This window comes from Pseudonaja textilis, chromosome 2 (genome assembly GCF_049901715.1).
Source record: "Pseudonaja textilis isolate UNSWEBS1 chromosome 2, rPseTex1.2, whole genome shotgun sequence".
NCBI lineage: Eukaryota > Metazoa > Chordata > Lepidosauria > Squamata > Elapidae > Pseudonaja > Pseudonaja textilis.
The window spans coordinates 60,057,342-60,082,347 of record NC_141991.1 but is presented as its reverse complement, the minus strand read 5'-3'; the positions used below and the strand labels follow the sequence as shown (position 1 = coordinate 60,082,347).

Genomic DNA, 25,006 nt, shown 5'->3' with positions numbered 1-25,006 from the left:
GCCGTCCCTACGCAGTCGGGCACGGATTGTGCTGCGTCAGGACAGAAGCGAGGACTGCTGAATGCAGAAACCCCAAGAAGCGACGCCGGAGGGTTGTGGCTATATATTAACTTGCCCACAAAATTACACAAAATAGGAGGATAGGCTAGGAGAATGAATAGAGAATGAATAGAATAAGGAATAGAATAGAATGAATAAGGAATAGAATAGAATAAGGGAATAGAATAGAGTTGGAAGGGTTCTTGTAGGTCATCTAGTCCAACCCCCTCCTCAAGCAGACCATTTCTGACAGATGGCTGCCCAGTGTCTTCTTGAAAGCTTCCAATGACGAAGCAACCTGTTCCACTAGTTTGATTGCTGTCGCTGTCAGAAAATGTCTCCTCCAAGAAAAACGTTCTCGGGCATCGGGTATTTCCCGCTTGCATTAACTCGACGTATTTAAAAGTTCCCTCTTCGCCTTCTGGACGTGTAATAACATGTGAATAAAGCCCCAGGCTTCCCGGAAGATCGTGACCGGCATCATTCATTCCTCTGCGTTAATCCAAATTGAGGCTGTGAAAGCAAGGGAAGGATGCTGTCTCCTTGTCATCGTGGACCTGTCTCCGCAGCGGGTCTTCCCTTTCAATCGGACCATTGGTGACCTGATCCCTCTCGCGTTTCGACCGGGGCTAGTTCAGCGCTTCCTCCGCGGCCAGCGGAGAGGAGAGAGGGAGGGGGGGTTGCCCGCCCTTTCCTTACCGCTGGGCAGGCCTGGCATTCTCCCCAGAGTGGCGTGTTGCCATTGCTGCGCCGTAAAAAGCTGAACTCACCGGGCAGGAGGGGCGGAACCGAAGCAGCGGCACTCCCTGACGACCGCTGGCTTGTCCGGGCTTGTTTCGTTTGTCTGCTCGGTGCTGGCGTTTGGGACCTCCGGGCAACGAGAGCCCCCCTTCATTCTGGTGAGTTTGTATTCCAAACAAGGAGAAAGTGGGCTTTAAAAATAGACCGCACTTTAACTTCGTTTTGATGGTTTGTTTCCAAAGGAGGGAACCGTGAAAGACGAACAACAGCCGCCCTGATTCGTTGTTCTGGGATGAATTTGTCAATAAAGCGATGTTAGGGTCTCCCAAACAATGTCAAACGTGGCAGGAGTCGCCATACAAAACGGGATTTGGTGTTGCTCCTGGTATTAGGGGATGGAGTAGTTAAGCATTCATACTACTGAAGCTAACTCTGAAAGGCTTAGAGCCCGTACCACAACTTTTAGACAAAACACACTTCAATCCGGTTTATAAACAGTTATAAGTTATACCTAGTTATCTATGACAATCTTCTACAGCTGCAGGCTACTAACAATTCCCATCCTCCTTGGCCACTCTCTTGGTGGCAGAAAATCACAGGAGCTAAAAGTTAATCCAGTAGGAAGTTTCCCTCAGTAGGAAAAGACTGAAACACCAAAGTATGTAGACTAGGAAATGGCTGGTTTTTATTTTGCTTCTCCTGCTCCCTATCCTGCAGACTTGGAGTACCTCATTGGCTAGTAAAATAAGTGAGTGGTTGTAACTTACCTGCCATTAATGACTGACCTCTCAGAATTTATTTGCCATGGAGATTTCCCCATTGGAAGGTAATTAATAGAAGCCAACATGCACACCTTTTAAGTTGTATTTTTCCTTGAAAAACCAGCTGGCACATTATTATTGCTATTTGTCTATGTCATCCAGGTCATGGTTGTCCCAAGGGTGCTTTTTCAAAAGGCAACTGGACTTTCTGGTTTTTCTTTGAAGACATTTATCTTCTCATTCAAGAAGCTTCTTCAGCTCTGGGGGGAAGGGAAGGATTTATACTGCTTGCAGACTGCTGGTCATTTGCATCCTATTAGCAAGTTGTTGAGGCCACCTGGAAGTTTATCTGTATCATCAGGGTCACCTGAGTAGTACAAATGGGTGTGGAGTCTTCTTGGAACTGTTGAAAGGACTGTATTGTAGACTGGAGATACATGATGTCGCTTCCCTCTTCCTCTGTTGAGAGAGGAGAGGGCTGTTCAATTTTGACATAGATATCCTCTTTGACCCCTCTTTCAAACCAGCAGTCCTCTCTGTCCAAGATGTGGACATAGTCCAGATGACTCTTGAAAAAAGCACCTTTGAGATATTATTGTTATTATTTTCACAAGAGTCCCGATGCTTTCGTATATTCTCACCCATGGAATGTGTGAGAATATATATTTCATATATTTTTATAAATGATTGGATGCATTTGTTCACATGTTTAGGTACATACATGAATACTTTTGTGCCACTCTGTTACTTGCACAGTCCACAGAAAAGTATTGGATCATTCTGGGCAGACCTTATCTGGTCATTTCAATATATTGTAGCATCTTTATTTGGAAAAGTTTATATTTTGGTTTCTTTCTTGTGCCTTATCATCCTTTTCAAAATCCTCTATTGTACATGTTCCCTTGATCATTTTAAGATTCTTCCTTCTGTTTCATCATTTTTCAGCAGCCACCTTTTAATTTTTTTGTACAACTTTGAAATGAATAGGTCACTTTCCTAATTGAAGAATCCCTTTCCCATTCTACCAAGAGAAAGCTTGATACAGACTGGTTTCTACAGATAGATCACCTTTGGCTATGGAGGTCTCACTGGGTGATTTTAGGCCAGTCACCCTCTCAGAGCTCAGTCTATTTCATATGGATGTTGTAATAGGGAAAAATGGAGGTAGCAATGCTATATATGATCTCTTGAGTGTAGGTTTAACAGTCAATGGTCAAAGAATCGGCACATCGACATGACCAGAGACTCTGACCTTTCTATGACCTATTAGCTAACCTTTTCTCTGTTCTATTTTGTGCTACACTGAAAGGCTGGAGGTTTTTGTTTAGATTCAGAAGCTATGCTATTCTAATAACAGGAAACTAGCAGGGTGTCAATGTTATGCCTCAATTCATCCAGCTGCACATTTCTTAGCTAACTTTGTATTAGCCAATTACTTATTGTTACTATGCTGGGGTAAACCATTCATTGAACTGTATATCCAAATACATTGCTTTTTTAGAATATATAATAAAGACAGTGATCCAGGGAAAGGAGGAACTTCTACACTGACAGAAAGATCTTCTGACCTCAGACACGGGCATTAAAAAATCATGTGTATGTGTCTTTAATTGCAACGCCTGATTGCAACACTTGAGCTCTTGAATTAAAGCACTGGTGTCAAACACACCGCATCACATTGCTGTCACGTGGCATATCATGACTTTTTTTCCCCTTCGCTGAGCTGGGATGGGCATCTGTGTCGGGCTTCAACAACGCTGCCGACGGAATGAAGCCCGACACGTCATCGTGGTTGGGGGAGAGTTGCCTACCTTGACAGTCCCGAGTTGATGACAGCTGATGAAGCCAGGTGCAACCTCCTCTCCCTAGTTCTGTGCGACCGGCTGGGAAACTGCCTTGTCAGCTGTTCGGCATTTTGCGACTCTCTCAGCACAACGCCTCTCCCTCTTCTCAGCGCGACCAGCTGGGAAACATTTCAGGATATAGTATCAGCTAGTCAGCATTTCATATGGGGGATATCAGGTGGATCGGGGTGGAAGGATACCCGGGGAGGGGGGAGGTGTTATCGGGGGATTTGCAATGTGGTTAGAATTAGAGTTGGGTGGTGGCGTGCGAGATTGCTGTAGATGGATGTTGGATGTTTGTTAGGGGCGGATGTTAGCTAATTATTGGGGGTGGACGGGGATTATAAAAAGCGCTGAGAGGCAGACACTCTCAGCGCTGGCTTTACTTGTACTTTCCATTTGTTGCTGCTGTTGGAGGAAGCCAAATAAACACACATTGCTACATCAAGACTGTGAGTAAAGTGTTTTATTGAACCAGTTTCAGCAACCTCCCGTAGGAGCTGACAGGAAGCCAGCACTCATTACTATTTACTCCATTGGTAAGGCACCATGGCAGAAGGTAAAGACCTTGATTTATTGGAGGAAGAAGGTTGCGAGGAGGTTGAAGAGAGTGGTGAGCGAGACAGGACCGTGAGGATATGGGGGAGAAGATGGAGGATATCCCGCCGGCAGCGCAGCCAGCCGTGCAGCCAAAAGTGCATTTGAGTGAACGGAGTTATGCTCCAAAAGGGCTTCCCCAAACGGAACGAACATTGGACTGGAAAGTGAAATGCTGGTCTGGAGCAAAAGATACCCAGTGGATGGTTCCACGTAGTGATATGTTGGAACTTTTATGTGAGCAGTTTGGGGAGATGACATTGAGAGGGTTGACAGATAGAGGCTTTTTGGGTCGTAAACAAGCATTAACTCCTGATAGTTCTTTGAGCACACCTAGATCAATGGGATTCTGAGAATCTGACTTAGGAAGAGGGTTAGAACGGTTGGATTTGCACACCAGAGGTTTGGATGAGAGATATGTGGGGCCCGAAAGTTATTCCATGAGATCTGGCTCTATAGAAAGATGAAATATGGAATATGGGCCTCATTGGGGAGGGCAGACACAAAGAAGATGGGGCCACCTCCCCTGGCTGCTACTTTTGATGGGTCTGCACAAAATGTAGTTGTATTTCTGGGTCAGGTATTGAATCATTTTGACTTATATGGTCAATGTTATCCATCCACTTGGTCGATGATTATTGCAATCACTGGAGTACTGGTGGGGGAGGTGTACGAGTGGGCAGCTGATTTGTTTCACACTAGGGCAGAGGAGTTGGGAGATATAGGGCAATTTTTAACCGCCTTACGAACTAGATTTGAGGATACAATGGCTGATAAACAAGCCGAAGAAGATCTTCTGGCCATAAAACAAAAAGGAAGAATGGTCAGGGAATATGTCAATGATTAGTAAATTGACATTATTACCCGAAAGTCTATTCATACATCTATTTCAAGAAGGTCTGGACCCTAAGTTGCATCAAGCCTGTCTGTACAGGGGTTCGCATGTTAGGCTTACCAAATGGTATCAGGTATCAATAGAATTAGATGATGGACTTCGGTGCTTGAAACCTAAACTTGAAAGTGATGTCCAAACACGTAAAACTATGGATCCAGTAACAAAACCTCAGACTAAAGGGGCACTAAATCCAAGTGGTAGAGGATTAATGAATTTTTTCCAATATAATAAACTGGGACATAGAGCTGTAGCATGCCCTATACCCCTTTTGACGTTAGGGAGAATGCCTCAGGACAGTCTAGAGAATACCTGAACCAGATCAACTAGGAGTGATTGGCATGGACAGGAGAAAATGAGGGGTGTTAGAAGCAAATCACTGGAGGACCATGATGAGGGTAACAGTTCCAGTATACCAACTACGGTTCTAGTTGACTATGATTTAGAAGGTGGGACACCCGATGATCCGATTGTGAGTAAACTTATCCATCCTTTTATCTTGCTTGTTTTTCTGTGGAATAAGCAGACTGAACAAGGAATCAAGGTGGGGACACTAATTGATTCTGGGTGCATGAGATGTTTGATAACTAAAGGGGTGGTGGACAAACTAAGTTTAAACATCATCAAATTGGATGTACCTATTAAATTTGAACAGGTGGACGGGTCCATATTAGGTGGGGTTCCAGCGACCCACAGAACTGAATATCTTAAAATGGTGATGGGTGAACACTGGGAATGGATTTCTTTTGTGGTGGTTCCACATATGAGCGAAGCAGTAATCCTGGGTTTAGCTTGGCTTGATAAGTGGGAGCCAACTATAAAATGGGAAGGATGGTATCGGAAATTGACGCTAGCAGTTAGCCCTCATCCACCTAGTCATGATGGAGCACAGTGGGCTCCTGAACATGCATTGATAAAGTAATTACCAACAATACAACCCTACCCTTATGAATATAAAGATTTGGCTGAGGTGTTTGAAGAAGATGGCACTGATTGTTTACCACCACACCGCTCGATGGATTGTGCCATAGAGTTGATTCCAGGCACGCCTTTACCTAAGCCATGAATGTACTCCATGACCCACAAAGAATTAGAAGAAATGAGAAAATATATTGAAATTTTTTTTAAAAAGGGGTTTCATCACTCCAAGTAGATCACATGTGGCAGCACCTGTGCTATTCCGTGAAAAAAAAAGATGGTAGCTTATGTTTATGTGTAGACTATCGAGGGTTAAATGCCATCTGGGCAGAATCGTTATATCCATTACCATTAATGAAAGACCTACTTACCACCTTAGCACAAGGTCACATATTTACAAAACTTGATCTACGAGAAACGTATTATAGAGTACAAATTAGGAAAGGAGACGAATGGAAAACGACTTTTAATTGTCCGTTGGGTAGTTATTGTTATAAGGTGATGTCGTTCAGATTGCAAGGGGCTCCAGCTGTATTTATGCAACTGATAAACAACATATTATATGAACATTTATATAGAGGAGTTTTGGTTTATTTGGATGATATTTTTATTTATTCAAAATCTGAACAAGAACATATCCAATTAGTCAGACAGGTGCTCAAAAAACTGTTAGACGCTCAACTTTACGTGAAGCTCTCAAAATGCGAGTTTCATACCCAGCGACTGGATTACCTCGGTTACTGTATTTCTGAATGAGGTATTGAGATGGACCCAAAGAATGTAGAAACCATGCTAAAATGGCAAGCCCCCACTACTAGAAACAGCTGCAGAGTTTCTTGGGGTTTGCAAATTTTTAACGGCAGTTCATTCCCTGTTTTGCTGATATTGCTCTACCATTGACAGATTTATTAAAGATAAAAACTGTAGGAATTAAAGATACAAAGGCAAATACTAAGCTGCCATGGACAGAGGTATGTCAACAGGCATTCAACAACCTAAAGGAGTTATTTGCGAAAGAACTGGTGTTGAAACATCCAGATATTGAGTTACCCTTTGTAGTCCAGGCAGATGCCAGCGATGTAGCAGTAGTAGCTGTGCTACTGCAAAGGAATATGAATGGGGTTTTACACCCGTGTGCATACACTTCTTGTAAATTCACCCAACTGAACGTAATTGGGTGATATGGGAGAAGGAAGCTTTTGCGGTTCATTGGTCATTATTGACATGGATACATTTGTTGGAGGGCAGTCCAAAACCGTTTGAAGTGTGGACTGACCATAAAAATTTGGAAGCCCTCCAAAATCCACATTGTTTATCACCAAAACAAGTTTGTTGGGCTTTATTTTTTAAGAGGTTTAGGTCCATATTGAAACATGTTCCAGCAGGGAAAAACTTTATGGTGGATGCTTTATCCCGACTTCCACAGTATTGTAGTCAACGTGACGATACATCCAACCACTTATACTGATAATTGATAGAGTCGTGGGATCTAAAGCCATTATACTAGCACCAGACCTGCCTGTATTGTTAGCAGAAAATGAATTGGTTGACACATAATGTAAATCAAATTGAGATGAAAGATGGTCTTGCCTGGTGTGGGAACAAAATTTATGTACCAAATGTATTGAGATAAGACATAAGACATAAAAATTTATTTGTCATTACACTCGCAAGCAGGTGCAATGAAATGAGGTGCTCTTCCACAAGTAAAACTGGACAACACCATTGAAGAAAAATAAAACTAAACACAACAAACCATACAATAATCTCTATACAATTTAAAAAATGTAAAATACCCCATTACTCTCAGCCATTAAATTCCACAAAAATCTTATGACCCTGCATTCAAACTCAAAACTGCACTTGGATAAAAACTGTTCTTAAATCTAGTCGTCCTTGTTCTTAATACCCTGAATCTCCTTCTCGATGGTAATAGTTCAAAGAGCTGATGTCCCGGATGAGAGGAGTCATTCAATATATTAAATATCTTCCTCTTACATCTATTCCTATACAGTTCTTCCAAAGAGGGGAGTGAGCAGCCAATGATGTTTTGGGCCATCTTAATCACCCTCTGAATTGCCTTTTTCTCTGCCACTGTGCAGCTCGAGAACCATACACAGAGACAGTAGGATAATCTACTCTCAATTGAACTACGATAGAAGGTAGTCAGTAGACTCTCAGCCAGTTGTTGTTTCCTAAGAATCCTTAGTAAATACAACCGTTGTTGTGCCTTCCTAATTAAAGCAGCGGTGTTTGCACTCCAGGTCAGGTCATTTGTAATGATGGTCCCGAGATACTTACATTCAACCACCTGTTCCACACGAACTCCCTCTATATACAGTGGCTGAATGTCTGCTCTTTTTTTCCTATAGTCCACTATAACCTCCTTGGTCTTCTTAATGTTAAATAGAAGATTATTATTTGTGCACCAGTGGGATAGCTGTAATACCTCATCCTGATATGCAGACTCATCATCCCCAGAAATAAGTCCTACAAGCGTAGTATCGTCTGCAAATTTTATTATCTTATTATTGGGATGTTTATTTGTGCAATCAAATGAATAAATGGAGAACAGTAGTGGACTAAGGACACAACCTTGCGGAGTGCCAATGCTAAGTGTCTTGACAGTAGAAATATAATCATTCAGTTTAACTCTTTGTGGACGATTTGTTAAAAAATCCAATATCCATAAACAAATAGAATCTGGAAAATCTAGATCTTTGAGCTTGGCTATTAATCTGTGCGGTATGATGGTATTGAAAGCAGAACTAAAATCTGCGAACAACATTCTTACATAATTCCCCGGTGTTTCCAAATGGGATAAGGCCATGTAAAGTACAGTAATAATTGCAGCCTCGGTTGATCTATTTTCTTTGTAAGCAAACTGAAGCCCATCAAAGGAATCAGGAAGGCAGGAGATAATATAATTTCGAACTAGCTTCTCAAAGCACTTCATTAAGATAGAAGTTAGTGCCACTGGCCTATAGTCGCTAGGACCATTTGTGGGCAACTTTTTAGGCAGTGGAATGATGGTGGAAGCCTTGAGACACACAGGAACCACACTTTGTGTCAAGGATCGGTTAAAAATTTCAGTCCACACCAGCACAATCTTTTACCACATGACCAGGAATTGAGTCGGGCCCAGCTGACTTTCTGGAATTAACCGCCTTCATTGTCTGCCTCACATCCTGCTCATTCACAATGAAGGGGAGGCTCTGCTGAGTAAAAGATGGCAAAGGGACAGTTTCAGTTTGATGGATCTCAAATCGAGCAAAAAAATTGTTCAACTCCTCAACCACCGCCGCACTACCATCCAAAGAGACCTTTTTTGCTTTATAGTTCGTTAGTTGTTGAACCCCCTGCCAAACCTGCCTCACCTTGAGATCAGTGGTACTGAAAAGATGTCATGATGTTAAACAGGCAGGACACTATGGATTCCTGAAATCATTACATTTAGCAAAATGACAGTTTTGGTGGCCAGGCATGTGATCGGATATCGAAGCGTATGTGAAGTCCTGTATGTGAAGTTTGTATGATAAATAAAACAAAAAATAGGAAAACCAACAGGTCTATTGCAGTCTCTATTGGAACGAATGAAACCATGGCAAGAAATCAGAATGGATTTCTTAGTGGATTTACCAGAAAATAATGGGTACACAGTTATATGGACTGTTTTCGGTTTATTTTTGAAACAGGCATATTTTGTACCGTGTAAAGGAATACCATCGGCTAAAAAACTAGCACAATTATTCATACAATAGATATATCGATTACATGGAGTACCCAAACGGATTATATCTGATAGAGGAGTACTTTTTACCCCCTTGTCTCTCCATCTCCATTTCCCTCTTCTGTATTCCTCTTTTCTGTTGCTTTCTGACAATATCTCCACTTTTCACCTTATTTTTCCCTTTTTTGGTTGTTTTTTTAGGTCTTAAATTCTCCATTCTCTTTCCCCCCTTTCTCCTTTCTTCCCCAGATAAAGTTACTTGTTCATTAAAGATGGCTTCTTCTTTGTCCCAATCTTCTTGTTCTTGTAGTTTCTCATAAGTAGAAATCGCCATTTCTAAAAGATAAAAAACAGAGCCAAAAGAGCCCTTCTCTTTTTGTTCCTCTTCTTTATATTTTTTAAATTCAATTTTCAGTTCATCCACAAGTGATGCCATTGTAAAAAAAATTTTTAAACAAAACCACCCAGGTGTTTTTAATCATTGAAATATAATTTCCAAAAGTCCCAGATTCACCAAGCAGTCCAAATACACACAAGCTGTTTCATTTAACACTTTCTTCTTTTTTCACTTTCTCTTCCTGGGGTTGCAATTCAGCTACAAAGTTCCAATTAAGATTTATCTTTTAGAAGTCTTGTTACAATTTAACTTTAGATTCTTTTAAATTCCAAGCAGTCTCCTCCAGCCAAATCTTACTCTTATTCTTTCCCTCTCCCTTCCCACTTGCAGCGAAAAAAAGCCTTTTCAGTGATCAGAAATCTTTATTGTCCCCTTGGCTTTGATTTTCCAGTTTAATTACCTGCTGATGCCAAAGCAGGTTTCTCCGATTTCTCATTCATCTGCTGTCACCGTAAGGAAGGAGAGTGAGAAAAAACAAACTTTCCCTTTTCACTTTCATTCGCTGCTTCCGGATCTTCTTTGGGAGCGATATATCTTTTCTTAAAATTTAAATTCCAGGGTATCTTGAATGTTGTTTCTTATCCCGGTCAGCCAAAACTTTCACTTCTTAGCTTCCTCCTGCACATTCTTTTCCGGGTGAGTACTTCTTTGTGGCGGCCATTTCTGACTGCCGCTCTACCACCTTCGGAAAAGGGAGTTAAGCCAGCTGAGGAGGGGAGGTGCGGCTCCCCTCGAACCCTGCTGGGTCTCCCCTATCTTCAGTCACCTCTACGTCCCAAAGCCAAACTGACTCGGGGCACTCCAGTGGCGATCGCAGCAGAAACCGCGCACAATCATGGATTCCTGCTGCTGCCGAAGCCCTGCAAACTGGAAGTCCAATGAGAGTTGCCTACCTTGATGGTCCCGAGTCGATGACAGCTGATGAAGCCAGGTGCAACCTCCTCTCCCTACTTTGGTGCGACTGGCTGGGAAACTGCCTTGTCAGCTGTTTGGCGTTTTGCGACTCTCTAAGCACAATGCCTCTCCTTCTTCTCAGTGCGACCAGCTGGGAAACATTTCAGGATATAGTATCGGATAGTCAGCATTTTGTATGGGGGATATTGGGTGGATCAGGGTGGAAGGACACTCGGGGAGGGGGGAGGTGTTATCTGGGGATTTGCAATGTGGTTAGAATTAGAGTTGGGTGGTGGCGTGTGAGATTGCTGTAGATGGATGTTGGGTGTTTGCTAGGGGTGGATGTTAGCTAATTATTGGGGGTGGACGGGGATTATAAAAAGTGCTAAGAGGCAGATGCTCTCAGCGCTGGCTTTACTTGGACTTTCCATTTGTTGCTGCTGTTGGAGGAAGCCAAATAAACACACATTGCTACATCAAGACTGTGAGTAAAGTGTTTTATTGAACCAGTTTCAGCGACCTCCCATAGGAGTTGACAGGAAGCCAGCGCTCATTACTATTTACTCCATTGGTAAGACACCATGGCAGAAGGTAAAGACCCTGATTTTTGGAGGAAGGGGGTTGTGAGGAGGTTGAAGAATGAGCAAGGCAATCCTAGTGGTATTATGATGGCCATTTAATTGAGTAGCCTTAAATGTTTCATTGAAAATGAAAGTAATTCAGAACTATGCTTATTAACATTGGGAAGCAATGAGAAAAACATTCTGGTTGTATTTATGGCATTCCCAGGGATATCTGCTTAATTAGAAAACTGAATTCCAAATACCTATAATAGAAAGATAGAAAGATGTGTGCAAGGAATACAATTGTAAAAAGCTAGTCGGAGATGAAAATTTACAATTATACATAATCTGAGGACAAAATTGTAAATAAGCTTAGAAACTCTTTATGAATTATCTCTTCTTGTTTGCCTGTGGTGTAATTTTTGTGGCTTCAGTCACAATTAGGCTGCAATTTTAAACAAAAACTAGCTCCTTTGGGGAATCTGTCAAACCTACATGTTCAGTCAATGTGGTTGAAATGAAACAGTCAAACAAAACAATTAGAATTGGAGAGGGGAAGATTAGAATTGTAATTGTCGGGAAGAAGGTGGAGCCTTGCTGACGGACCGTAGTTCGTGACTCTCTGTGGCTATGGTCCATGCTCTTTTGTTGGAGAGCCCCGATCATCATGATTAGGGGCTGAAGCTGCCTTGGAGGGGTGGTGGAGTAAGGGGAAGCCACAAGCCAGGTTGAGGGGAGCCGCATCTCCTTTCCTGGGCTTGGTCTTTTTCCCCCCGAAGACGATTGCAGCGCTGGTTTAAAATGGCCACCCCGAAGAGGAGGACTCCACTGGATTAAGATTTGTGCAGGAGGGAAGAAAGAGGTGGATAACATCTGAACTGGGACAACTGGGCAATACAACTAAACAAAAGTACCCCGGGATTAAGGTAACATGGAATTTTTAAGAAAAGAAAAGTGAGTGGCGAAATTACAAAGGGACAGGAAAAAAAATAAGAAAATATTTTTGACAGCTAAGCAGGGCTTCAAACCAGGAAAGGAAGAAGCCAGAACTAAAAATTTAACTAAATTGGACTAAAATATTTTGGCAATAAACAGGCATAAAATAAAGCTGGACTTAAGATTGTCAAAAAATAATAATAGTAAAGTTTACAAATTGGAGACTGGACTGTGCTGGAATATTGAGGTTTGAAAAACCCTAAATAAAAAAAATAGGGGGAAAAGGTGAAGACTTTGTATAATGGAGAGTGCCACCTTTTGACAAAAACTTGAGCTCAAACAAAAGGGAAAGCATCCTGTTTCTGTATGAATTTGTGTGGATATAACATTAAAGAAATATTGAAACAAAGTAAGAATCTTAGAAAGTGAAAGCAGAACCAGAATAAAGAAAAAAGCAAGGAAAGACTGACTGTGGGATTGATTGATGTTTTTGGTATAGACCCTGGGCTGGAATAACTGAGAACTTTAGAAAATTGAAAGAAGAAAGAAGGAAAGTAAAAGTGGTGGGTTTTTTGTGGACTTTAATGATCATAAAATATAAGAGTGTGTATTGATGATATCTCTTCAGGAATTAAAAATGGAATTTAAAAATATGAGAGAATTACTACAGGAAAGAGGCAAATCACTTTGCTCTGTGTTAGAAAAAATGGAAATGGCGATTGAAGGACAAGAAGAAAGAGCTTCGGAGGAGGAGGAGTCGATTCAAGAAGAAGACATTTTAAATAGACAATTAACACAAAGAACACTACAAAGAAGTGGGGAAAGGAGGAAGGTTAAAAAGTTGAGATTTAGGAAGACAATCAAAAGGGGGAATACCTGTAAAGTCGGGAAAGACAGAAAGACCCAGCAGAAAAGGGGAAAGGAAGATATTAAGAAGGAGAGGGATATAAACTGGAATGAGAAAAGATATGGGGAAAAGAGGGGGAGGAGAAGCAGTAAGAAACAGGCACATGAAATGAAGAAATACGGAAATAGTAAAATGTGGAAAAGAAATTGTTTTTTCAGAGATAATGGTTGATGAATTAAAAATGGGATTCTGCAGGGTGACAAGGGGTAATAAGAATATTTCTGCAATTAAAAATATTTAGAAAATAGGGTAATATAGATACTGATAACTCTTATTAAAAATTAAGGGGAAAATATGCTGTGGAATCCAAATGAAAAGATGTAATGATTATTATTGTAACTTCTTAAAAATAATGATTTATTGGGAATCAAGATGGGGGAATAAAGGTATATTTTAACTACTGAGGTGTCACACTCAAAGCAGTAAAAGCGGGGAAACCTATACTTGTTTTTTTCTTTATTGTTAAAACTTGTATTAATTTAGAATTTATAAAAAGAATGTGTAATGGAAAGGGAATATGACAGACTAAAGAACCAACTAAATTAATCAGTCAATATAGACTATTAAAAGCAAGGAGAGACATTGACAATCTATTATTATCATTATTCAAACACATATTGTTTATCTTTATTTTTAAAATAAATGTTAAAGGATTATATTTGAAATAATTGAAATGAAACAAAAAGATGTTTCGATTGAGATTAATGAAAGAGACTAGAATTAATGTGTTTGTTTCTCTCGTTACTGAAAATTTGGAATGGAAAAGGTAATAATAGAATTAAGTATGCATATATGAATGTATAATTGCTGTCATATTTGTATGTAAAGGTGATGATCCGGAAATATGTTGCCCACTAAAAAGAGATTTTTGTTTTTAATGTGAAAAACTGAATAAAATTTGTTATAAAAATAATAAAAAAAGAATTGTAATTTTCAAATATGATTTCAAAGGCAGAACCTTTCTCCAGCTTCCCTTTAATTATTATCTAGTAATTTAGTAGATACCTTGGAAAAACACAACCTACAAAGAAATGTTTTTTTCTTAGAGTCACTGTGTGTGCTGCTGTTCACAGGACTTATCTGGTTTTTCAGCACATCATATTTACACTTTTAGTTTATGCTATAATAGCAATAGCAATAGCAGGGTTATGTACTGCTTTATAGTGCTTCACAGCTCTCTCTAAGTGGTTTTACAGAGTGAGCCTATTGCCCCCAACAATCTGGGTCCTAATTTTATCCACCTCGGAAGGATGGAAGGCTGAGTCAACCTTGATCCTGGTGGGATTTGAACTGCCAAATTGCAGGCAGCCAATAGTCAGCAGAAGTGGCCTCAAGTACAGCACTCTAATCACTGTGCCACTGAGGCTCTTCTGATAGTCTCCTGTTTCTCACTAAGATTTATAAATATGTTCAAGGAAAAATGAAATTTGAATCAGAATAATATGCAAGCCAAGACAGCATACAGAAGCTCACTGGCATGGCAGTGGGTATTGCTGGGTATTGCTTAGCACTAATCTCCAAAGTAACTTGAGCTGTTCAAACAGTGAGCCTGAAACATCAGTGATTCTTCCAAATTTTATTGAGATTGTACCAAAGTTGTTGCCAAAGGGCTCAGCATCATTTCCAGTATTTTTTAATCTATTAACCAACCAGCAGAATGATCACTGTTCTTACTTTTTTTTTCCAGATCTGCCTTTGTCCTGGAATTTTGCATTTATTTTGCTACTAACGTAAGATTTTAGCTGACACAGTTTTCCTTTCTTATTTAATTAAACAATTAAGTCCCTGTCTTTGTACAATTTATGTCTTTAGATACATAGAACTGAAAATGAGTGAGGCATGGTGGTTAAAATGCTGGACTAGGAGTGGGGCTAAAGCTATCAACTGGCTTACACCCAGAGGTGGTATTCAGCAGGTTCTGACCTGTTCTGGAGAACCGGTAGTGGAAATTTTGAGTAGTTCAGAGAACCAGCAAATACCACCTCTGACTGGAGATTTTACAGTATCCTTCCCCTGCCACACCCACCAAGCCACAGAACCGGTAGTAAAAACAATTGAATCCCACCACTGCTTACACCTGACCAGCCTAGTTGAAGCAGAATAGTAGATTGTGGTGCATAATCTTCAATGAAGAGGCCTTAATTCTGCAGTAATTAATATGAACTGATAATAATAAAGGTGATGGCAGGAATTGATTTGTTTATTGGGGCAATGTCCACAGCACCCTGAGGAAGTAAATCTGAATATCAGTTTTATTTATTTTTTTCAGATAACAATTAAGATTGGACAAGAACCATGCCTCCAAAGCGTAAAGCAGCTGCCCAAACTCGGGCTACCATCAAGGGCAAGAAGGTTAAAAAGGAACCAGAGCTGAAACCTGAACCAGAGGAAGACAATTTCTTGTCCACCATGGCAGCACTGAAAGCAGCTCCCAAGGAGAAGTCCAAGGCCAAAATTGATACTGCCTGTCAGCTGAGTCATGACAATGGTGCCCAGGTGAGAGCGAAGAGTTTAGGCTAAATGATAACCTGTGCCTGGCTTTCCTTACAATGAGGGTATTCCCTTCTAGATGTTTTGGATGATAGTGCCTGTATGTGGGCTAAATTGGTTGGGAATGCTAGGAGATGAAGCCCCGATACATTTGGAGGCCACTAGTAGAGGAAAAATAAGAATCTGTATGTACCCCGCTTCTTCAGGTTTCCTCTACATAAGTAGAGTTTTGTTTTTTCTTTGCATATCTATTCAAAACACATGGAGTCAGTCTGGGAGGAGAAGAATATTACTTGGCCAGAAAACTGGTTATTTTTCCCATAATGAAGTCTAATTAGCTAATAGTTTTTTCTTGGCAGAGGGATGCATCGTATTTAAATTTAATCAAATCTTTATGATGGTCTTAGACCAGCATACTGCATTGTATTTCATTCTTTAGAATGTTCTCTGCTAGACCAAGCCAAAGAGAAATCTTGTTAGCTGAAGCTGCCTCTCTGGGAGTAATGGGTGGGGTTTAGTCAAATTCCAACCTGAATGCATGTTTGTCGTAGGTCCTGGACTCCATTATTTGTTGAACAAATAAAATGCAGGATACAATACTACCTGACTCAGGTCCCAATAATACATTATGAACGTTGCCTTGTTTTTATAGTGCTTCTGATGCTATGCCATTATTTTCCAGTGAGCTATTTCGAGCATCCCGGTCAGGGAAGTGTTTCTTTCTGCTGTTCAATAGGCTGAGCAAAGATCTGAGGACATTCCTCCCTGCTGCTGTCCCAGCGTCTCCAGTTTTAACTCAGTCTGTCGTTCGAGCTAGTTGTGTTTTCCTTGACTACGATCTTCGGAACTATATTTTCACTGGAGTGATCATCCATGATGAGAACACAGCCCCTGGCTGCCTGCGATTCCTTTCCAGCAGGAAAGGGATCTTTTTTCTTTAAAAGCTGACTCCAATGCTGTTTCTAACCATCTGGCTGTCAGTTTCAGCAGGTCCTTAACGAAGGGCCATAGCGGTGCGACGAGCGGCATCTCAATCTTGCCGCAGAAGCCGCTAAAAGCAGAGACTTCTGTTTTTTCTATTTTTTTAATTATACCATTTTTTAACAAAAACTGAACTGAGAGGGAAGCGCGGCAGCATGATCCCTCTACTCGACCCCATTCATTTCTAGGAGCTCCCATGTCTTAATAGCTCCTGCCGAGTCTTATTAACTGCCAATGCCATGCGTTGTTTCATGACAAAAACAAAGCTAACAGCCAGCGCCATTTTATTTTCGCCATTTTATTTTTACAATTTTCAAATTTTGCACCAAAAAACAGCAGGCGCTTTACCCAGAGGCTGAAAGCTTGATTTCGGGGCTTCCCACTGCAGGCTCGTCCTTGACAGTCTAACTGTGTGTGTTTGAGGCTATCCACGTTATCCAAGAGCACGAAAGCTGCAGGAGAGTTGGCAATCGTGACCAGCTCCTGGACAACTGGCATCTTAAAAGCAGTATAACAGCGCCTAGGCCCTTGACCGCATGCACATTCAAAATCCATTTCCAACCCATTTATGGGAAATCAGGATTTAAATTAAAAAAAAACCCTGATCCCTTAGCCTGGTCAGGTCAATACCAATCTTCTTTTATCTTGAGATTTTTTAAAAAAAATTTCCCTCCCTTTTCGCCCCCTTTTTACAGCACAGCTCACCTTTTCCAAGGCGCCAAATAATAAGTTCAGGAATGACTCCGGTGCAGACTCTATAGACGTGTTAACTGCTTTATTTGTTATTTCCTTTTTTTAAGGCCTCATTTCTTTCAAACGCACCTGTTTCCAGGTGTGCAATGGAAGGAGAAAGCTCAGTTGGTTCCAGTACATCAGGACCCAGAGCAGCAGCCAGAAGAGCAATGACAAGGAACCGGACTATGGCCCAGTGTTCCAAAAAGTCCTCCAAGGCTGCAGAGAAGGATGCGAAAAGGCGACAAAAGGCACTGGAGAAACAACTGGAAAAGTATCTCTGAGAAGCTGAGAGAAACAGACAGCCAGTTTCTCCAATTGTTACAGTACTTTCTCCCTGTCCTGTTCCAACCCCTCCTCTTGATCTGTCAGTGTCCTCCAGGGGCAATGCCTTCCTGAGAGCCCAAGCTGGGGCTCCAATGGGAGTACCTACCTCAGGACATTACCCCACAGATGAGGCTTTGGATATCAAAGGCAATCAAACAAGGAATCACGGCGGGAGTACAACAGACCTGCCAGGCAAGATATCAACTGACAGTCCCTCCCCAGTATCAGGGACATCCTCAACCCCTGCAACACAGGGTGGATTTCCCTAATTTCCAGGTACCACACCAGAGGGCAAATATTCCAGACCTTCAGCTGCCCCCTCAACCCATACAACTCAGGGGAGACCTCATAGAGGAACAGGATCCTTACTCTTCAGTGTCATCCCAGGACACTGATTCATCTCCCTCAGATACAGAGGATCAGCTAGATAAGGATATGTCAGGAGATGAAGGGATAACCCCAGACCAGCCGACATTCACAGGGTTGTTACATCCACATCTCTTTAAATCTTTGTTATTCAAGGCCAAAGCTACTGCATGCCTTGACAACCTGACGACTACCTCTGAGCCTTCATTGGCCTCGGGGAAGTATGATGACTTAATTTTTTCACAACCTGTTACCGAGGCAGAGGTCATCCCTGTTCCCAAAATGTTTTAGATATGGTCCATCGGCAGTGGACCTCCACAGGCACCTATCCCAGCCCCACGAGCTATGATAGAAAGTTCTATAACTTTGCCCCAGATCTAGCAGGGTCGCTCCAGACTCCCTTGGTAAATGACCCAGTGGTGGCCCTAGCAGCTTCCTCTGCCATACCAAGCAAAGCAGAGGACACTTTGAAAGCAGAAGAGAAGAGGGCAGAACGTGAACTCTGTAGGGCACACCAAGCAGATGCCTGGGCTATTAAAGTGGCCATAGCTGCATCCTTTTTCACACGAACCTCCCTGAGGTGGCTTCACCACTTACAAGAATCTATTCCAGCCACCAACACCAGAGCACACCAGGATGTAGCAAAACTAGTGGCAGCCACTGAATTTTCCACTGACGCAACACTGAATGCAGTTAAGTTCTCATCTAGAGCCATAGCTTCACAGGTAACAGCCCGTCGTCTGCTATGGCTCCACCATTGGCAAGCAGACACCAAGCATAAATGTAAGCTGGCTTCAGCTCCATTTGATGGAAACAAATTGTTCAGATCTACCCTGGATCCGGTCCTGGTAGAAACACAGGACAGGAGGAAAATATTACCTTCCCTTTTTCGGAGGTCTGACATCCGCCCATCCCAGTCCTTTTGGAGGACCCCCTTTCGAGCCTCCTACCAAGGAAACTATTTTCAAGGGTCTCAGAGGCCCCTTGATTTTTGTCAGGGACAACAATCAGAAAGGATGGGTTTCAGAGACAGAAGCAGATGGGGAGTCCAACCTAAGAGACCCTTTCATGACGCAGGGAGTAAATCCTTTCATTGCTCAAAATGAACTTCAACTTGACCCTCCCATTGGAGATCAGTTGGCCCTTTTTGCCAACCAATGGGAAAGGACCACCTCAGATGCCTGGGTAAGAGAGACCGTAAGATCAGGTCTCTCTCTGGAGTTTCTTTCCATACCCCCGAACTTTTTTTTTTACGATGTCCTGTCTCAAGAGACTCTACAAAGAAGACCCCTATGGAGACTGTAATCCAGCACTTTCAGGAGATCCACGCCATTCATCCCATCCCAGTGGATCAGCATGGGCAGGGATTCTATTCCCACCTATTTGTAGTCCCAAAGAGTTTGGGGGGTGGGGGTGGAGAGCAATTTTAGACTTGAAAAATCTGAACTTTTCTTGTCTACGGAAGGTTCAAGGTGAGTTCTGTACAACAGGGGTCATCAACCTTTTGGACTGCAGGGACCACTAAACTCATAATTTTAAATCCCAGGGACCACTAATATGAATTTTGACTGATGGTGGCTTGCTGACATTGGTGAGAAAGTCAGTCCCATATTCCAGAGCTGCAGTAGTCACAAGACTGGCCCTTTGGTCATCCTGGAGCTGCTCTGGAATATGGGACCAACTTTCCCACCAACATCAGCAAGCCACCCCAGGGTGGATTTCCCTTTCCCCCCATTGGTCTTATCTTCTGCCATGTTTCTTAGAAAATAAGGCAGGGCCTTATTTTCTTTTGACTCCCACCCACCCAAAAAACATCCTATCTTTTCAAGGGGTGTCCTATTTTTTCCCCCACATGCCTTGCCTGACCCCCGGGCTGCTTCTTTCGCAGACAAAAAGAGTCTCTGTGGACCACCAAAATTTTCTTGTGGACCACCAGTGGTCCATGGCCCACCGGTTGGTGACCACTGCCCTACAATCCATCCTCCTGAGCATCAGGCAGGGAGATGTCTTGACCTCAGTAGACCTGACCGAAGCGTACCTACACATTCCAATAAGGCCTACACACAGAAGATACATGCAGTTTTATTAACAATACAGGGCCATGCCATTCAGTCTGGCCTTGGCCCCTCAAACCTTTACAAAGATTCTGGCAGCATTAGTAGCGTACCTCAGGAGCATGCTGGTCTGCCTACAATGTTATCTAGATGACATTTTAATACTGTAGTCATCTCACTAGCAGGCAGAGATAGACTCACAAACCACTCTCCAAGTACTTCAAGAACATGGTTTCTCGATCAATCTGGCCAAGTCACCTGATGCCTAGAACTCATCTTTTACACCTGGACGCCTATAGACACAGTGAGGAGAGAGGTTTCCCTTTCCCCAGACAGGTCAGCATCAGGGAGTTGTCCAAACACATTCAGACCCTCAAGCAAGTACCCCCCAGTTATCCCAACTGCTGGGAAAGATGATTTCCTGCATTGCAATAGTGCCCTGGGCCCGCCTCCATGCCAGAACCTTGCAATGGTTTCTGCTCCCATACCAAAGATCAGGAAGGAGCAATTCAATGACCAAGGTCCTTGTCCCACCAAGGGTTCTTTTATCACTCCATTGGTGGACTTCCAGAAACATCTCCAGAGGCTGCCTCTTCAGAGAACTGCGCAGAAAGACAAATCACAACAGACGTGAGCCTATTCGGCTGGGGGGCTCATAGTCCTTTGTAGCCCAGGGTCGCTAGTCTCCAACAGAGGAAGCCTGCAGCATCAATTGGTTGGAACTGAGGGCAGCTCATCTGGCCTCCTGCAAATTCCAACAGGAGACCTAGGGCAGCATGTCCTCGTTTGACAGACAATGTGGCCACAAAGCCCACATAAATCAATGGGGGCACTCATTCAAAGTCCCTCATTAGGGAGGCAGAGAGACTCTGCTGCTGGGCAGAAAGGCATCTACAATCCATCAGGGCAGAACACATCTTGGGTCAGTCCAACACTCAGGTAGACTGGTTGAGCAGGGCCACTGTTGACCATTCTGAGTGACGCCTGCATCCGAGATTATTCCAAGAGATGTTGGACAGATTTGGCCAGGCAATCCTGGAACTCTTTGCCTCGTCACTCAGTGCCCAGCTATGGAGATTTTTCTCGAGGTTCCCAACCTTGGGATCGGAGGGAGTCAATGTCCTATGCTGCCCCTGGCCTCGGGGTCTTCTCTACACCTTCCCTCCCCTCCCCCTGATACCCAAGATGATCAGGAAACTCCTGAAGGAATGAGCAGAATTTACTGGCATCATATTGGCTGAGACGTCTGTGATTCACGGATCTCAGGGACCTATCAATCACTGACCCCTGGAGAATCCCACCGGATAGAGTCTCCCTCTCCCAGGGCCCCATACAACATCCGAATCCACAATGGCTCCACCTGGCCATATGGTGCTTGAGCGGAGACTTCTGAAAGGTGAGAAACTGTCAGTTGGTGCTCTGTTCAAAATCCAAGAAAGAAATACTTAGACTCCTGTAATTAGAGAAAAGATATCTTTTACTGGAAATCAAGTGGTAGCAACAAAAGAATTCTGAATCTGAGGAAATAGGCACGTACATCACATATATCAAGGGATGGAAATGTTCCCACCCCCAACAGTTCAAATGGTTCTCCCAATTAAAAGTTGTGAACCTCATCATGTGGACATCCTCAGGTGGTGTTGATTAGTTGACCTTGGCCTACTCTGATAAAGGTTTGCAGCTGCGCAGAGAAGAGAAAGCTAAGCAAGAAATAGAAACCCTCCTCAGTTTATACAATATTAGTAACACCTCCAGCTCGTTTCCCATACTTTCCCCCCTTCCTCCCCCCATTACTCATGACAGCCAGAAAGAAGATCTTGAAGGCTGACATTCGGCCCTCCTAGAAAAAAGACGTTAGTCCTATAAAAGAGGGAAATATAAAAGGCACGAATTAATAACCAGTTAACATAAAAGAGACACGTGTCTAGGGTTTATCAGGATAATCAGAACAAAATGCTTAGGGGCTTTAACATCTTTTTCATTGATCCCGTCAGCCTGGGAAGAAGGGAAATGCTTCCAAGCAACCAAATATTGGAGCCAACCCCTCCATCTTCAAGAGTCTAGAAATTCTTTAACTTCAAAATGTTGTTCGCCGTCAATAAGTAATGGGACAGGAGGGTCGGTCTGGGTCGGTCTCAGATCAGAAGTATGTTCAGGTTTTAACAAACTAATGTGGAAAACCAGGTGGATTCGTTGAAGGCTTTTAGGTAATTTCAATTGGACTGTCACAGGGTTTACAATTCGTTCAATCGAGAAAGGACCAACATACTTAGGGCCAAGTTTCTTTGACTTTTGAGTGGTTTGTAGATATCTGGTGGACAAAAAGACTTTATCACCCACTTGATATGGGTTTTGTGGAGTCCTCTTTTTGTCTGCAAATTTCTTATGAGCCTGATGTGCATCATCCAATGCTTTACGAGCGACTGGCCAATTAAGCTGGAGTTGTGTTATCCATTCATCTAATGACTGAATACTAGGCCTCTCACGTGGGAGTTCAGGTATTGGTAAAAGTCTTGTCCCAATGCCACCTTGAAGGGGGTAAATCCAGTACTACTATGTATAGAATTGTTATATGCCACTTCAGCAAATGGCAATAGGTCAGTCCAATTATCTTGCTGATAATTTATGTAACATCTAAGGTATTGCTCCAATACCGTGTTAGTTCTTTCACATGCCCCATTAGTTTGGGGATGGTGGGTGGAGCTTAATCCCTGGGCAGAGCCCAATAACTTCAGGAACTCCCTCCAAAAGTTCGAGGTAAATTGAACACCACTATCAGAGATTATGCGTTCAGGAACCCCATGTAGTCTATAGATATGCAATATAAACAGTTTAGCCAACGTTTTTGCAGATGGAATCTTCGAACAAGGTATGAAATGTACTTGCTTGGAAAACCAATCAGTTACCACCCAAATAACCGTGTTTCCCCCGCTTTCGGGTAATTCCACTATAAAGTCCATAGAGATTTCCTTCCACGGAGCCGTTGGTCTAGCCACATTTTGTAACAACCCTGCTGGCTTACCAGGAGGTCTCTTGGCTGATGCACAAATAGAACAGCTAGCTATATAAGTCTCAATGTCCTTCTTCAAAGTAGGCCACCAGAATTGCCGTTTAACTAGGTGTAAGGTTTTCACGAATCCAAAGTGACCAGCCGCTTTAGAATCGTGAGCTTGTTGTAAGATTTGGCTCCTTGGTTTCTCTGGCGCATACAACTTGGCTCCCACCCAGACCAGTCCATCTCTAACAGTACAGTTATTCGAATGAGCCAGGAACCAATCATCAAGTTTTAGAGCACCCTTTAATTGTGCAGTCAAATCATTCAATAGATCCACTTCCTTCTTCTTCTTTTGGGCTCTAGTAACTACTGGAGCTGCCAACTGTTCGATTGGGACAATCGGCTGTACTACCTCCTGGTGAGCACTTTTATATTGAGGTAGTATAGATAGAGCATCCGCCATGAAGTTCCTCCCCCCTGGAATGTACTTCAATGAAAAATTAAACCGCTTAAAGTACTGAGCCCAGTGAACTTGTTTGGGGGACAGCTTCCAAGGCATTTTTAAGGCCTCCAAATTCTTATGGTCAGTCCACACCTCAAATGGGTGTTTTGCTCCTTCCAAGAAATGTCTCCAAGTCAGTAGGGTCCAACGAACTGCAAAAGCTTCTTTTTCCCACATGGCCCACCTTCTTTCGGTTTCATATAATTTATGGGAGGTATATGAACAGGGTTGTAAAATCCCCTTCTCATTGATTTGCAGCAATACTGCTCCAACTGCCACATCACTCGCATCGGCTTGGATTATGAAAGGAGCATCAATGTCTGGGTGCTTTAGCACTGGTTCAGCAGCAAACAGTTGTTTTAGCTTTTCAAAAGCCGCTTGACATTCCATGGACCACTCCAGTGGTTTACTAGGCTTTGGTTTTGCCTCCCCTTTGGTTTTTAGGAGGTTTGTGATAGGCAGTGCTATCTTTGCAAAAGCCGGGAAAAATCGTTGGTAAAAATTGGCGAATCCCAAGAAACTCTGAAGTTGTTTTCTGGTGCATGGGGGGAGGGGCATTCCAACACGGAACGCACCTTCCCTGGATCCATTTCTATGCCCTCATGTGAGATGTGATACCCCAAATAGTCAATTTTCTCCTGATGGAATTCACATTTGGACAATTTAGCATACAACTTAGCGGCTCTGAGTTTCTCTAAAACTGATCACACTAGTTTCACATGTTCATCCCAAGTCTCCGTGTAGATAAGGATATTATCAAGGTAGACCAAAAACCCCTTGTATAAATGTTCATGTAAGACCTGATTAATCATCTGCATGAATACTGCTGGGGCCCCCTATAGGCCAAATGGAAGAACACGGAATTGGAAACAACTTATCGGGCAGTTAAAAGCAGTTTTCCATTCATCCCCTTCCTTAATTCGAACCCAGTAGTATGCTTCTCTCAAGTTGAGCTTCATAAAAATCTTCCCCTTGCCAGGTGGGCCAGCATGTCCTTCATCAGGGGGAGGGGGTACACGTTTTCCATGGAAATGACGTTCAGGTTTCTGTAATCAACACATAAGTGAAAAGAGCCATCTTTCTTTTCACGGAACAGTACTGGGGCTGCTACCCAGGTTCTAGCGGGCTGAATAAAACCATGTTCCAAATTTTTATCGATAAACGACCATAGCTCTTCTAATTCCCGCGGTGTCATTGAGTACAGCTTCAGTTTCGGGAGTTTCACCCCAGGTAAAATTTCAATACTACAATCTGTTGAATGATGAAGGGGAAGTTCATCTGAGGCCTTCTCACTGAATACTTCCTTTAAGTCCCAACATTCCTCCGGAATTTTTTCCTCC

General features: G+C 42.6%; 2 protein-coding genes across 3 annotated transcripts in view; both read left to right on the top strand.

The window, feature by feature from the left end:
* Positions 1-5: 5 nt before the first annotated feature.
* The window catches only part of PARP3 (poly(ADP-ribose) polymerase family member 3), a 48,848-nt gene continuing 23,847 nt past the window's right edge, over positions 6-25,006 (top strand). The window contains exons 1-2 of one of the 2 annotated variants that reach the window (XM_087924029.1): positions 6-92; positions 15,489-15,715. In XM_087924029.1, coding sequence (XP_087780155.1) covers positions 15,515-15,715 — 201 coding nt within the window. In that variant the 5' untranslated portion in view covers positions 6-92; positions 15,489-15,514. Of the gene's footprint in view, positions 93-707; positions 939-15,488; positions 15,716-25,006 lie in introns of those variants that run through there. The other variant, XM_026725194.2, reaches the window with a different exon arrangement.
* LOC148126872 (uncharacterized) lies at positions 17,737-19,360 on the top strand. The gene is given in 2 exon segments (XM_087924030.1): positions 17,737-18,401; positions 18,404-19,360. Coding segments are annotated over 2 exon segments (1,344 nt in total). The 5' UTR covers positions 17,737-17,875; the 3' UTR covers positions 19,222-19,360.